We start from the raw sequence: 13,211 nt of genomic DNA, 5'->3' as shown, positions 1-13,211 counted from the left end.
GCATGAACATGTGCTGTTTTGTCTCCCTGTCTTCCTCTGCTGCGCTTCGTGCGGCAGGTCTATGAGGTAAGGGCGGTGTGCTGACAGAAACCAGAGTCTAACCCCTGCACCTCCTCTAGGTTACTAACCACACTCCTTTTCTTTTCCCGATTGATCCGTTTTTCCTCTCCAACACTTCCTTGTGAACGGTTCTTATGACACTTGAGCTGGCTCCCCGGTTCACACTCCTGCTGAATATATTTATTGGTTCTGCTGGTAAAGATGTGTAAAAAGTGTTGAGACAAATTATACTTATTTTGCAGAAACATAATCCCAATATGGAATATGTAGAAAACCAAAACATTAAATTTGAGTGAAGTAGTAATTTACTATCATCAGTCGCCTCGTATTTTAGCTTAACTTGGCTAAAGTGAATCTCTAGTATGTTAGGTTTTTATGAAAAGCTTTATTCAAACACCAAATCTTACCCAGTATTTTTGTTCTAGTTTCTAGTGCAAACATCTTAGTACACCTGAAATAAGACAAAACTAACTCATATGTAATTTTTCAGAAAGATACAGGAGCTTGTTTTAAGTCAATAATTCATTAATATTCATTTTTTTAAAAGTACAATTTCAACTGGAAGGTTGTTTTACTTTAAACCTTTTTCCTGTGTTACAGGTGAAAAAATCTGTGAAACTTGTTCTTTTTTTATCAATATTAAGGAATTATTTACTTAAATCAAGCTCGTATATTTGCTGAAAAGTTACTTATGAATTTGTTTTGTCTTATTTCAAGAGTACTAAAATATTTCCACCAGAAACTAGACAAAGAATTTGGTAAGATTTTGTGTTTTTGAATTAAACTTTTAATTTTTTTTTATTATTATTTTCTTGGAGGAATTTTTAGAAATAAAAAATACAAAGCACAAGTATAAGCAAACGAAGAATTAAAGGTTCCTAGAAAAACAAGGAAGGAAAGCGTAAAAATAATGTTGGTTGCTATGGTTACTAGTAAGTTTGTTACAAAAATGTTTCCCTCCACAAAAAATACATCCAAATTAAACGTGAGATTTTACTATATTTTTCGACCTGAACTTATTTACACATTATTTCCAGTTGTGCCCATGGATGTAACTGGCACTGTGTGAATAATTGAGCATCTTTTTCTGCAGATGTTTCAAAGTTTCTCAAACTGCTTTATCTGCAGCAGCTAAACTGTAAAATGTTTTCAAAATGCTCAGTCAGTCATAAGACTTTCAACCTGCGATTCCTTTTCTCCCCAGGCCTTTGTTTAATTGTCTGCAGCCATTATCCCCGCCACGTTCTCCTCTTCCCCTTCCTCTAACTTTGACATTTCGACCTCGCTGTCTTACCTTCCATATTTTTTTATTATTTTTTTTACAGCTGCGCAGCTCCTTTAAACAAGCGTTCACCAAGAAGAAATCTCCCAAATCCGCCTCGTCTCACTCAGACATCGAGGAAATGACGGACTCTTCCCTGCCGTCCTCCCCCAAACTGCCTCACAACGGCACTTCGGCCTCCAGCCACATCCTCAGGAACACACACTCCAACACTCTGTAAGTTTGGTGCTCACCTGGTGTAAATATTGAAGCTTTCCACAGCTGGACTCACCTGAAGTCTTGAAAAATCCTCCCAGAAAAGGCAAACATGCAGATTATTCTGCACAAAAATTGTGGACATTCAGAGAGTTGCATTTCTATTTAAAAAATGTTCATTTGATGGATTGATTGTTCAATTAATTTCATTTTAATTGAAAACAACATGGTGCATATGTTGAGTTTATTTCTTAGATTGCAAAAACACAAAAGTATTTTTGTCTAGTTTCCATTGGAAAGATCTTAGTACACTTGAAATAAAACAAACGTGACTTATAAGTAAATTTTCAGCAAGAAATATGAGCTTCTTTTAAGTCAGTAACTCTTAATATTGATTTAAAAAGTACTATTTATAAGTGAAATAATCTACCAGTGGAACAAGATATTTTAACTTATAAAATAGGAAAAGTATCTTGTTCCACTGGCAGATTATTTCACTTTTAAATATCACTTTTTAAATCAACATTAAAGAGTTTTTTTAATTTACAATAAGCTCCTATTTCTTGCTGAAAAGTTACCTTTAAGTTAGTTTTGTCTTATTTCAAGTGCAAAATAAAGTGGATCAAAAATAAGATGTTGTGTTTTTTCAGTATAACTGGATGTGAATTGATAAGTGAGGTAGATATTGGGAGTCAGTATTGATGCATTTCTTATCAATTCCCACCCCTAAGTAAATATGCAGTCCTTGTTAAGGTGGAGTTTCTGAATCATCTCAACTGGTTTGTGTTTTTGCAGATTGTCGGAGTGTTTGGACAGCGAGGCCGAGACGGTGATGCAGCTGCGGAGTGAACTCAGAGAAAAGGAGATGAAGCTGACCGATATCCGCCTGGAGGCCCTCAGCTCGGCGCATCAGCTGGACCAGCTGCGGGAGGCCATGAACCGCATGCAGGTCCGCTGATCCACAGAACCCCAACAGACTGAAACCTCGTTATTTCCCTGCCGGTTAACGTTTTCTGACTGTGGTTTGGACAGCTGGAGATTGAGAAGCTGAAGTCGGAGAATGACCGCCTGAAGCTGGAGAGTCAGGGCAGCAGGACGGGATCGCAGGCGTCCATCTCGGCGTCTCCTCCGCCTCACACCCAAAGCCAGAGCGCGGGCCCCGTCGCGGGCCTGTCCCAGCACAGCCTCAACCTCACCACCAGCGAGTCGACCAGTCTGGGTGAGACGCACGGCCTGGAAAACATACCAACATATTTTGTGGTACTGTTGTATGGAAGAGGATTAGAGCCTCTGAAAAAAACATAATTCTGACTAAAGTTAGAATTCTGGGAAAAACTTTAAGAGAAAAGACAAAATGCTGAGCTTAAAGTGTCTCTACTCCTCTTCCATGCAATAGTACCACATAATAAAAATTTTAAAAGTCAGAATTTTGATATAAAATAAAGTCATAATTCTAAGGAAAAAGTCTGAATTCTGATTTAATTTTTTTTTTACAAAAAAGTTAAAATTCTGAGGTTAAAGTCAAAATTGTGGAAAAAAAATTCTGGGATTAAAATCAGGATTCTTAATTTTTTAAAGTCAGAATTCAGGTGAAAGAAAGACAAAATTCTGAGATTAAAGTTACAATTCTGAGAAAAATTTAAAATTCTGAGAAAACCATTTGAATTTTGAGACTTAAGTCACCGTTCTATTGTGTATACAAGCAATTCAGTTTATAAAGAATATACCACATGAAACATTTTAAATATCCAAAATAAAATACAAAACAATAATAATTAAAATGGATCATGGAATCTTTGCAACCAAAATTGCATTTAAAAAAATATTAATTATTCAGCTTCAGCATAAAAAAACAGTCAAAATGGCAGTTAGAACTGTTGTAAAAATAAAAAAAAGAAGGAAAACAAACTACATTGTACTATGTGTTAAATGTTTTCAGGGTTTTTCAAAATGGCGGCTTTTCAATGTTATTAAAGGGGACGATCTCTAACTATAGTTGTTCAACAGGAAATTATCACGCTCATTTTAATATATAATGTGATTAATTGATTTACTTATTGTGTTACAGGCCTTTAAACTAATAAATTAAAACCATATTTCATTTCTCTTCCTGCCAGATATGCTGCTGGAAGACACAGGTGGAGATGGTGGGATGAGGAAGGAGGGTCGACATGTAAAGATCGTCGTCAGCCTCGACGAGGAGATCAAATGGGGGGAGGTGAGACCCGCGTTACGATGGGAGTGGCGTACGGAGCACGTCGGCCTCTCAGAGTCTGACAGCTGCTTGTGTTTTTAAGGAGGGTCAATCTCGCCACTTCCTGATTGGTTGCATCGGAGTGAGCGGCAAAACGAAGTGGGATGTTTTGGATGGAGTGGTCCGACGCCTCTTTAAGGTAAATAAACATGTTTATGTTCTGCAAAAACATAATATCTTATCCAAGTATTTTTGGGCTAGTTTCTAATGCAATATCAGTACAATTTAAATATGACAAATCTAACTTGTAAGAAGATTTGGCCAACAACAGTTGGATTTAAAGTGACAGGAAGCCCTAAAACAGCCCTTAAACATATCCTAGCATAGTACGCCACCGCTAGCTTTTATCTACAAACTGGTCCTTTAATCTTCTGCAGGAGTACATCACCCATGTTGACCCGGTGAGCCAGCTGGGCCTGAGCACAGACAGCGTTCAGGGTTACAACATCGGTGAAATCCATCGGCCCAGCAGCTCCAGTACGGCCAGTACGCCTGAGCTGCTGCCCTGCGGCTACCTGGTGGGAGACAACACCATCAACATCCAGCTCAAAGGTACCACAGCCTGCACACTGCAAAAACACAAACTCTTACCAAGTGTTTTTATTCTGGTTTCAATGCAAATATCTCAGCGGTCTGGAGATGAGACTAAACTATCTAGTTCCACTTGTAAGAAGACGTTTTGCATGTTATCGTTGATTCAAAAGGCTCATGTTGTGTTTGTGTGTAGGTGCGAGCAGTGAAAACGTCGACTCTCTCGTGTTTGACACGTTGATCCCGAAGCCGATGCTGCAGCGCTACGTCTCCCTGCTCAGGGAGCACAGACGGGTCATCCTGTCCGGGCCGAGCGGCACCGGGAAGACCTACCTGGCCAATCAGCTGGCGCGACACCTTCTGCTCCTCGAGGGCCGACCTCTGACCCCGAACGCTGTCGTCACTTTCAACGTGGATCACAAGTCCAGCAAGGTAAAAGGATGTGTATTTTTTCTGCTTTTATCAGTTGCCCAGACAGTTAATATTACAGAAAACATTCCTGGTGACTCTGAAGTCAAACTGTGGAGCTTAAACAAAAACGTTATTTCTTAAGGAACTTCGTCAGTACCTGTCAGGATTAGCACAGCAATGCAACAGTGTTTCTGGGGAAGACAGCCCCCTGGTGGTCATTCTGGACAACCTGCACCACGTCAGCTCTCTGGGAGAAATCTTTAATGGCCTCTTCAACTGCAACTACCAGCACTGGTCAGTTCAGCTTCATCTAACCTATAATAACGGACTTTGATGAAAAGTTACTTATAAATTAGTTTTGTCTTATTTCAATTGTGCTTAGATATTTGCACTGCAAACTAGATAAAAAATACTTGGTAGGATTTTATGTTTTTGCAGTGTTGTGAGTAAAATCAGTACATTTTTTGCTCCTTTCAGCCCTTACATTATCGGCACCATGAGCCAAGCCACATCTTCATCTCCAAACCTGCAGCTTCATCATAACTTCAGGTATATTTCCAAACTACTAGTGAGATCCTCCTTCCACTGAACATTCACTTTACACTGAATGCTCATGCTGTATGTTCTCCATGAAGGTGGGTCCTGTGTGCCAACCACACTGAGCCAGTAAAGGGATTCCTCGGTCGCTACCTGAGGAGGAAGCTAATAGAGATGGAGATCGGCAGCCGGACCCGAAACGCAGAGCTGGTGAAGATCATGGACTGGGTGCCGCGGGTTTGGCACCATCTGAACCGCTTCCTAGAGACTCACAGCTCCTCTGACGTCACAATCGGTGAGAAGAAGCACAGTTAGCATTACAAAACAAAAAGCCTTACCAAGGATTTCAGTTAGTACACTTGAAATACAAGAAAGCGAACTTAGAGGTAACTTTTCAGCAATATATAGGGGCTGGTTTTAAATAAATGTTTCATTAATATTGATGAAAAAGTTCTAGTTCAGGTGGAAGATTATTTCACTTATAACAAGATATTTTCCCATGTTATGAGTGAAATAATCTGCCAATGGAACTGGTAGTTTTTCATCAATATTAAGGAATTGTCCACCTAAAATAAGCTCATATATCTTGCTGAAAAGCTACTTATTAGCTACAGTTGTCTAATTTCAAGAATACTAAGGTATTTGCATCAGAAACTAAACCAAATATACATGGTAAAATGTTGTGGTTTTGTGAAGAAATGTCCTGGAACTCAGCTTAGGTTGCTAGGTAACAGCCTGGGCTTTGGTGGGGTTGCTAGGTAACGGCCTGGGCTTTGGAGGGGTTGCTAGTTGCTAGGTAACGGGCTGGACTTTGGAGGGGTTGCCAGCTTCCAGTACAAGTATCTTAGTAAACTTGAATTAAGAAAAACTAACTTAGTAAAAATAACTGCTGTAAAGTAACTTTTGAGCAAGATATGTGTAATATATATAATATGTAATAAGTAATTTGCTAATTACTTATTAACAAATAAGTAATTCATTTGTTAATATTGATGAAAAAGTATTAGTTATGAGTGAAATAATCTACTAGTGGAAGTAGTTCTTTTTCATCAATATTAAAACATTATTTACTTAAAACAAGTTATGTTAGTGTTTTTTCAAGTGTATTAAGATATTTTCACTAAGGGGAGCTGTGGTGGCTCCCCTTAGTGGGCTCCCTAAGGGAGCTGTGGTGGCTCCCTTAGGGGAGCTGTGGTGGCTTTAGTCGAGGACTAAAGAGGCTTTAGTCCTCGACACGGCCGTCGCAGGTTCGATTACTGATATAAATTTGTTATAAAAGTATTACTGATACTGATTGCACTTTAAAAATTAGGTAACTTTATGTTATTAAAGGTAAAGTTTAAACAGTAATGATTTCTTGGTTAATGTCAAGTTGTCATAACAAAGACATTTTGAATAATGTCAACTTTGTATTAAAAGTGTCATAATTTACCGAATGATGCTTTATGACAACAGTCATAAATATTCATGAAGGCTTATTCATGTTCATGACAGGTGTTATGTCATGTTTATGACAGTGTCATGTCAGTCTTATTCAACCCCCTTCAAATAAAGTGTTACCTCCTTCTCTCTCATTACCCTCCTGTTCTGTCCTAACACTTTCAAATAAAGGCCACTATAGTAAAAAAATATGTTTTCACTAGGAATTAGACAACAATACTTGGTAAGATTCAGTGTTTTTGCAGTAATAGATTGGAGGCAGGACTGGGTGTTTATGCTTTGGTTCTGTGGACTGCAGGACCCCGCCTCTTTCTGTCATGCCCCATGGACGTGGAGGGATCCAGGGTTTGGTTCACTGACCTGTGGAATTACTCCATCATCCCCTACATGCTGGAGGCCGTACGCGAAGGACTGCAGGTAGCAGAGCTGGAAGGGTCATCTTTGCAGAAAAATCATTTTCTGGTTGTTTCTGTTTGATTCTACTGTTATTATTTAAATATACTTATGTTTTTTTTCACTGCCTTCAAGAGTTGCTATGGTTTTTTTAAATTTGTTTTGATGAAAAAGTACTAGTTCTGTTCGCAGATTATGTCATTTGTAACAGGAAAAAACACTTAAGATTTTGTTTTTTGCTGTGTGAGCTACAAATCTGTGCTCAAGATTCTTCTTACTTGAAATTGTCCAATCTGAACTAATAATCACCATTTTAGAAGCTTTCCTCAGATTCTCCTTGTGACCATTTGGTTTTTCCGTGCAGCTGTACGGCCGCAGGGCAGCGTGGGAGGATCCAGCAGCCTGGGTGATCGACTCGTACCCCTGGTCATCCACGCCACCTCCAGGCGACTGGCCACCGCTGCTGCAGCTCCGCCCAGAAGACGTCGGCTTCGACGGCTACTCTGCACCGAGAGAGGGAGTCCGGAAAGAGCCGCCGCAAAGCGACAGTGACGCAGATCCGCTGGTGAGCAAAAGCAACAGTGTTTAACGTCAGATTAAAGTGGACAAAGCACTCAACTACAAGTGAAAGTTGCACTTAAAGTTTACTCAAGTTAAACTTTTGAAAATACTAAAAGGTTCAAAAGTACAAATAATATTTTCTAATATCAGTACAATGCTGTATGCTAAATCATCTGATGTTTTGACATGTAGAACCTGCAACAAATAGTTTACACCAACTGCAATAAAAAATGACAGATGTTTCCATTATTCCTTTTTCATTGCCCCCATTCCAAAAAAAGGAGAAACTTTTTTCTACGACAGTGGCCATCATAGATAAAAAAAAATAATAATAATAATTTCTGCCAAAATATTTAATTAATCTCAGAAATTTTTTACAAAAAAACATGGAAATTTCTTAGTTAGAAAAGTTAAACATTTGCTGGAAAAAATCTCAGAAATTTTGAGATTGAGAAATCTTCTAGAAAAATTGAAACTCAGAAATTTCCAGTTTTCTTTTTTCTAAAAACTTTCTGGTTAATCTCATTCTTGCCCTGCTGTTGGAGGCTCAAGGAAAGATCATCCGAAGGGCCACATGTGGCCCCTGAGCCACACTTTGGACACCTCTGAGTTACAGCTCCTTATTGTTTTTCTCGTTCTTCCAGTGACTTTTGTTTCTGTCGCAGATGAATATGCTGATGCGCCTGAAGGAAGCGGCGACGTCATCGAGCCCGCAGAGCTACGACAGCGACTCCAACAGCAACAGTCACCATGACGACATCCTCGACTCGTCGCTGGAGTCGACCTTATGACATCGCAGAAGCACAAAAGCTTGACTATTTCTACTCTGTTCTCACCGTGATGAGAACTTCCTGGCACAAAATGCAGCCACATTTATCTGGGTGCAGGTAACCCAAAAAAAGACGAGTTTCTTCAGCACTGCCGTGATTTTATTTTATTTTTTTTCCTTCACCGCTGTGGCCCTTGGTTCCTCTGTCAGGAGTCTGATGTCTGCTTCAGCAGAAAGTGGAAGCACACAGCCTGTGCCTGTTGGTGAGGCCTGTTACCATCATCATGAGTCAACAGTTTACTTTTAACACCAGCCAAGTGATCGGCGTCCTCCACCATGCTGCAGCGCACCGGACCCGCCTGCAGGTGGCGATCCAACCCATGCTCTCTTGCACTGTGAGCCAGAGCAGCGACCCACTGCTGGACGATGAACAGTCAGCTCATCCTCTGCAGACCAACTCGTCTGAGTGACTGCTGGATGAAACCAGCCAAAGTGAATTTTCAGTTCAAAACACAATATTTTCTTTCTGAAAATACACTGCAGAAAAGTTTGTTTTTGGTTTAGTTTTTAGTAATAAGACAAAACTAACTTTTCAGCAAGACAGAGGAGCTTATTTTAAGCAAATAATTCCTGAATATTGATAAAAAAGTATTAGTTCCACTGGCAGATTATTTTTCTTACATCCTGGGGTGAGAACAAACGGCCTGAGAATCAACAAATATGTGCTACTATGAACTATCAATACTTAATAATGCGTCTTATTTTGTTTTATGATCTAAACTATTACACAGCATGCATTCTTATAATTAAGCCTGATAAGTTTTTCTGAGTAACATTTGAATTTTTGTTACATTTATCAACAGATTCCTATAGCCTTTCCTTAAATACAGATATTAGGAAAATATATTTGTAACATATTGTATATTTTGGCTATTTGACCAGATCCTAATTTGACACAGATGTTTTTTTTATATTTCTATATTAAAGACAGGGAACATGGAGCAGAAAATGTGTCAGATTTACCCTAAAACTTGAATGAAAAATGCAGTTTTTTTTCATATTTTTGTACTTCTATTTGGGTTTCTACTGCTAATTAAAACAACCCAAACTCGTAAAAACCCACCCAGCTTTTTTTTGACAATATTTGAAAGTTTTTTTGTTTTTGTTTTTTTAGTCTGGAATATGAACTGTTTCAAAAATCTCCAAAATGTAATGTCTCAAATCAGCAGGCACTGCCTGTTACCTAGCAACCCCAGCGGAACTCCAGCCTGTTACCTAGCAACCCAAGCTGAGACACGTTTAAAATATGTTTTATTTGTATATCAGTTTCTAAGCACAAAAAATTACAAGTAGAACTCTAAGTACATCAAACAAAACATAAAAGATGAATACTGAAATACATAGTATGTTAAAAAATAAATAAAATATAAAACTAAAACAGAACAACAGTAATACAGTACAAGCTGTATGACAACAAGTGTCTTGTTGTTGAAACCACTTTCTGCATCCTTATTGTTTGTGCAGGAGACTCTACTTCTGCTTTTCAGAGATCTGCAGACAAAAATGTATCAAACATGTTTTGTATCACCTATAGACCGATCCTAACCTGTTCAGTGAAGTATGAGAGGTGACTTTGAAGCTGGAATTCACTTTGGAGGGATTTGTCCTTTAAATGCTGCTGGCTAAGATGATCTGTGTCCTGATTTCTTCTCTAATTCATCGCTTCTTTCTTTGAGCCCTCTGATCTCTCTTCGCACATTTGGCCCATGCAGGCTTTTGTAGCACAAATCTCCTTTTGGTGCTGGACTGAGTTCCAACAAACAATGCCTTACTCTTTGCTACCAGACTACGTGCATTAGCTGATTTTGTTGTGTTTTTTTTTTGTTTTGTCTGAATTGCTGTAAAACGTAACAGGGCTCCAAAAGTCGAGCTCTCCTCGAGTGGCTGCAGTTATCGAGGAGCGCCGTCGACCTCTCATATCAATCACCGTTGCCGTGGGAACGTTCAATAGATGCGAATCAGAAGCAGTACTTTTGAATTAAAGATCTATTTTTTGTTTGTTGCTCTTTTTGCTTGAGTGATCTGACAAGTTTGTAAATATTGAACTGCAAAAAAGAAAAATATTTCGGTGTGTTTTGGTGCTTAAAATCAGAACTTGTCGGTGACTGAGGCAAGTAAAAGACTTGATTTTATACCTCATCTCCCATCTTTTTTTCATTGTTTTGTTCTGACTATGAACAAAACTCAGACATGTTGAACTAGTTTTAAAGCTGCTTTGTTTATATAAAAAAAATATACGTAAGAGGTTATTAATATAAAAGGTACGTGTGAAAAATGAGTAAAAATGGTTTGGCATGTTTATAACTTTAAAACCTTCTCTTTTCCCCCTTAAGCCTCCCAGCCTGCCTTCAGAGAGGTTTAAAGCCAGAGAATTAAAGTCCATCGTTTCAATATTTTACTCTCCGATCCTATGCAACATTTAATCCAGAAATGAAAACTGAACATCCGTTTGTCCCCCAGTTTGAAGATGTTTTGCATGGCACCAGCTTTGTGGCCAGCGTTCTACGACAGCGTATCATGACCATGGTAGATAAAAAGGAGTAAATTTCTGCCAAACAAAAAACTCGGAAATTTTCAAATTAATCTAAGAAATTTTCTAGAAAAAAATTGGGAAATTTCAGAGTTTGAAAAATCAAAAATTTGCAAAAAGAAATCTGAAATTTTCTAGAAATTTTTTTTTTAATTTCTGAGTTTCAAGTTGAATAGTTGTGAGAAAAAGAAAAACTCAGAAATGTTTTAATTAATCTCAGAAAATTTCAAAATTTGTGAGAAACAAAAATTGAGGTTGCTGTCTGAAGTTTTCTAGAAAAAAAACAAGATTTTTTTTCTATCAAATTTTTGACTTTTGGAGCTCAAAAATTTCCCTGCAAATATCTCAATTTCAAGTGAAAAATTGGCAAAGAAAAAAGTACAAAATTGAGACTAATCTCAGAAATTTTAAAGCAAAACCATGAAAGTTTAAAGTCAAACATTTGTAATAAAAATATACATTTTTTTAGAAAAGTTTTTCTAAACTTTTTGAGCTCAAAACTTTCCTTGCAAATCTGAGTTTCATGTCAAAAATATATAAGAAAAAACTGAAATTTGGAGATTAATTTCAGAAATTTTTATAGGAAGAATTTCTGAAATTTACTTGAAAGTCAAACATTTCAAGTAAATTATATTTTTTGATAAGTCTCAAAAATGTTATAGAAAAAAAAATCCTTTTTATGGAAATTTTCAGAGATTAATCTCAATGGGGTTTTTTTTGGCAGAAATTTGCTTTTTTTTTTTACATACAGTGGCCCTGATACACCATCGTAGTTCTCATTGTCTCTGTGTTTCAGTTCCTTCAGTTTTAATCCCGCTGCTCTTGTTGCAAGCACAAAAAGTTCTGCAAGTCCGTGTAAAGCCAGCTCCGTTAGGTGTGAATGTCTGAAGCCTTTGACTGGTCCATCATTTTATTACTCACAAACTTAATGAATGTTTAGATTTCATAGCCATGTACATTTTTTATATGTAAGATAACTTTGTAAATAGCTGTTGATCTTGCAGCATTTTGATGACTTTTTTAGCCGATTTGGTATAATACTTGAAAATTGGTATTTTGTGTACAGTCTCTTTGTGTCAGAGCAGATCGATGCAGTTTGTCATCACTTGTTTGTCCAGGACTCAGAGAATTAAATCTGATATCACTGTACTAGTCTTAAGTTATTGTGATTCAATAAATTTATTAATTTATAACTGAATTGTGTTCACTTGTATTTCCAGTCCTGATCTCACCACGATTCACAGTATTGTGTTTGTTTGTTTTGGTGATGTTGAACAATCATAAAATAATGCAGAGCAACCGTAGATTAAAAGAGCAAAGACTGAAACAGATTAACTACTGTAATTTCTGAACTTTACAGTTCACATGAATAATTCACATCCTACGGCAGCTGCCATCAGGATGTGTCTAGATCAGAGGTTCCCAAACTGTGGGGCGCGCCCCCTAGGTGGGGCGCCGTGTCATTGCAAGGGGGGCGCGGGAAGCCATCTGGATGAAAAAAAAACAAAAAAAAAACATGAACACTGTATGCGCTGGGTTTTTACCTTAGAATGGCCAACTCTCTGTTATTCCTATGTCAATTTGATACAGTAGAGGCTTCCACACTTCCCATATTTGTGTCCTCTGTCACTTTTATCAGCAGTTAAAACTGTTTAATCCGTTAACATGTTGTAACCTGTTTTTCCGAGCCGCCTTTAAACGCAACATGAGCGCTACGACGCTCGCGCTGGGTTTATACCTGTGAAGGAGACCTGCTGCTGCTGGGCGGAGCTACGTAGGTTTGTGTTAGAATCACGGCAGCAAACCAGCAAAACGCAAAGAACTTTTCACAGTTTTTCCCTCCAAACTAACCGACTGAGTTGAGTAAAGCTGTTGGATGCAGGTAATGTTAGCTAAAAGATGACTAGCTAATATCAATACAGAACCTTAAGCTTAACAAGTACCTTGTAGGCTACCGATGTTGGTGTCTATTTTCAGGGGGGGTGCAGAAAAAGTTTGGGAACCACTGGTCTAGATAAACTTATTAGTTTATCTAGTTTGTATACTTTGGATCAACAATTATTTCATTTTGCTATTCTATTAAAATTATTCGGATCCAAACTCATTAAAATGTTTTTAATTGATTTCTTCCTGCTCAGATGTGTGTTGCATAAAACAAACATTTAGCCTTGAATCATTTGCAGTTTTA

The 13,211-nt window shown here is 38.0% G+C and overlaps 1 protein-coding gene across 5 annotated transcripts in view; it reads left to right on the top strand.

The window, feature by feature from the left end:
* Window positions 1–8,565, top strand: part of LOC103142626 (neuron navigator 2) — a 39,573-nt gene extending 31,008 nt beyond the window's left edge. For 3 of the 5 annotated variants that reach the window (XM_016674684.1, XM_016674683.1, XM_016674685.1), the window contains 14 exons: window positions 58–66; window positions 1,386–1,558; window positions 2,333–2,486; window positions 2,570–2,756; window positions 3,655–3,755; window positions 3,835–3,930; window positions 4,169–4,343; window positions 4,519–4,754; window positions 4,876–5,027; window positions 5,211–5,282; window positions 5,369–5,565; window positions 7,009–7,127; window positions 7,468–7,668; window positions 8,330–8,565. In XM_016674684.1, coding sequence (XP_016530170.1) covers window positions 58–66; window positions 1,386–1,558; window positions 2,333–2,486; window positions 2,570–2,756; window positions 3,655–3,755; window positions 3,835–3,930; window positions 4,169–4,343; window positions 4,519–4,754; window positions 4,876–5,027; window positions 5,211–5,282; window positions 5,369–5,565; window positions 7,009–7,127; window positions 7,468–7,668; window positions 8,330–8,455 — 1,998 coding nt within the window. In that variant the 3' untranslated portion in view covers window positions 8,456–8,565. The remainder of the gene's footprint in view (window positions 1–57; window positions 67–1,385; window positions 1,559–2,332; window positions 2,487–2,569; window positions 2,757–3,654; window positions 3,756–3,834; window positions 3,931–4,168; window positions 4,344–4,518; window positions 4,755–4,875; window positions 5,028–5,210; window positions 5,283–5,368; window positions 5,566–7,008; window positions 7,128–7,467; window positions 7,669–8,329) is intronic. The other 2 variants (XM_007558776.2, XM_007558775.2) reach the window with 1 other exon arrangement.
* Window positions 8,566–13,211: the final 4,646 nt, after the last annotated feature.

This window comes from Poecilia formosa, unplaced genomic scaffold (genome assembly GCF_000485575.1).
Source record: "Poecilia formosa unplaced genomic scaffold, Poecilia_formosa-5.1.2 Scaffold99, whole genome shotgun sequence".
NCBI lineage: Eukaryota > Metazoa > Chordata > Actinopteri > Cyprinodontiformes > Poeciliidae > Poecilia > Poecilia formosa.
The sequence above is the reverse complement of the archived record's forward strand: the minus strand, read 5'-3'. Positions and strand labels throughout refer to the sequence as shown.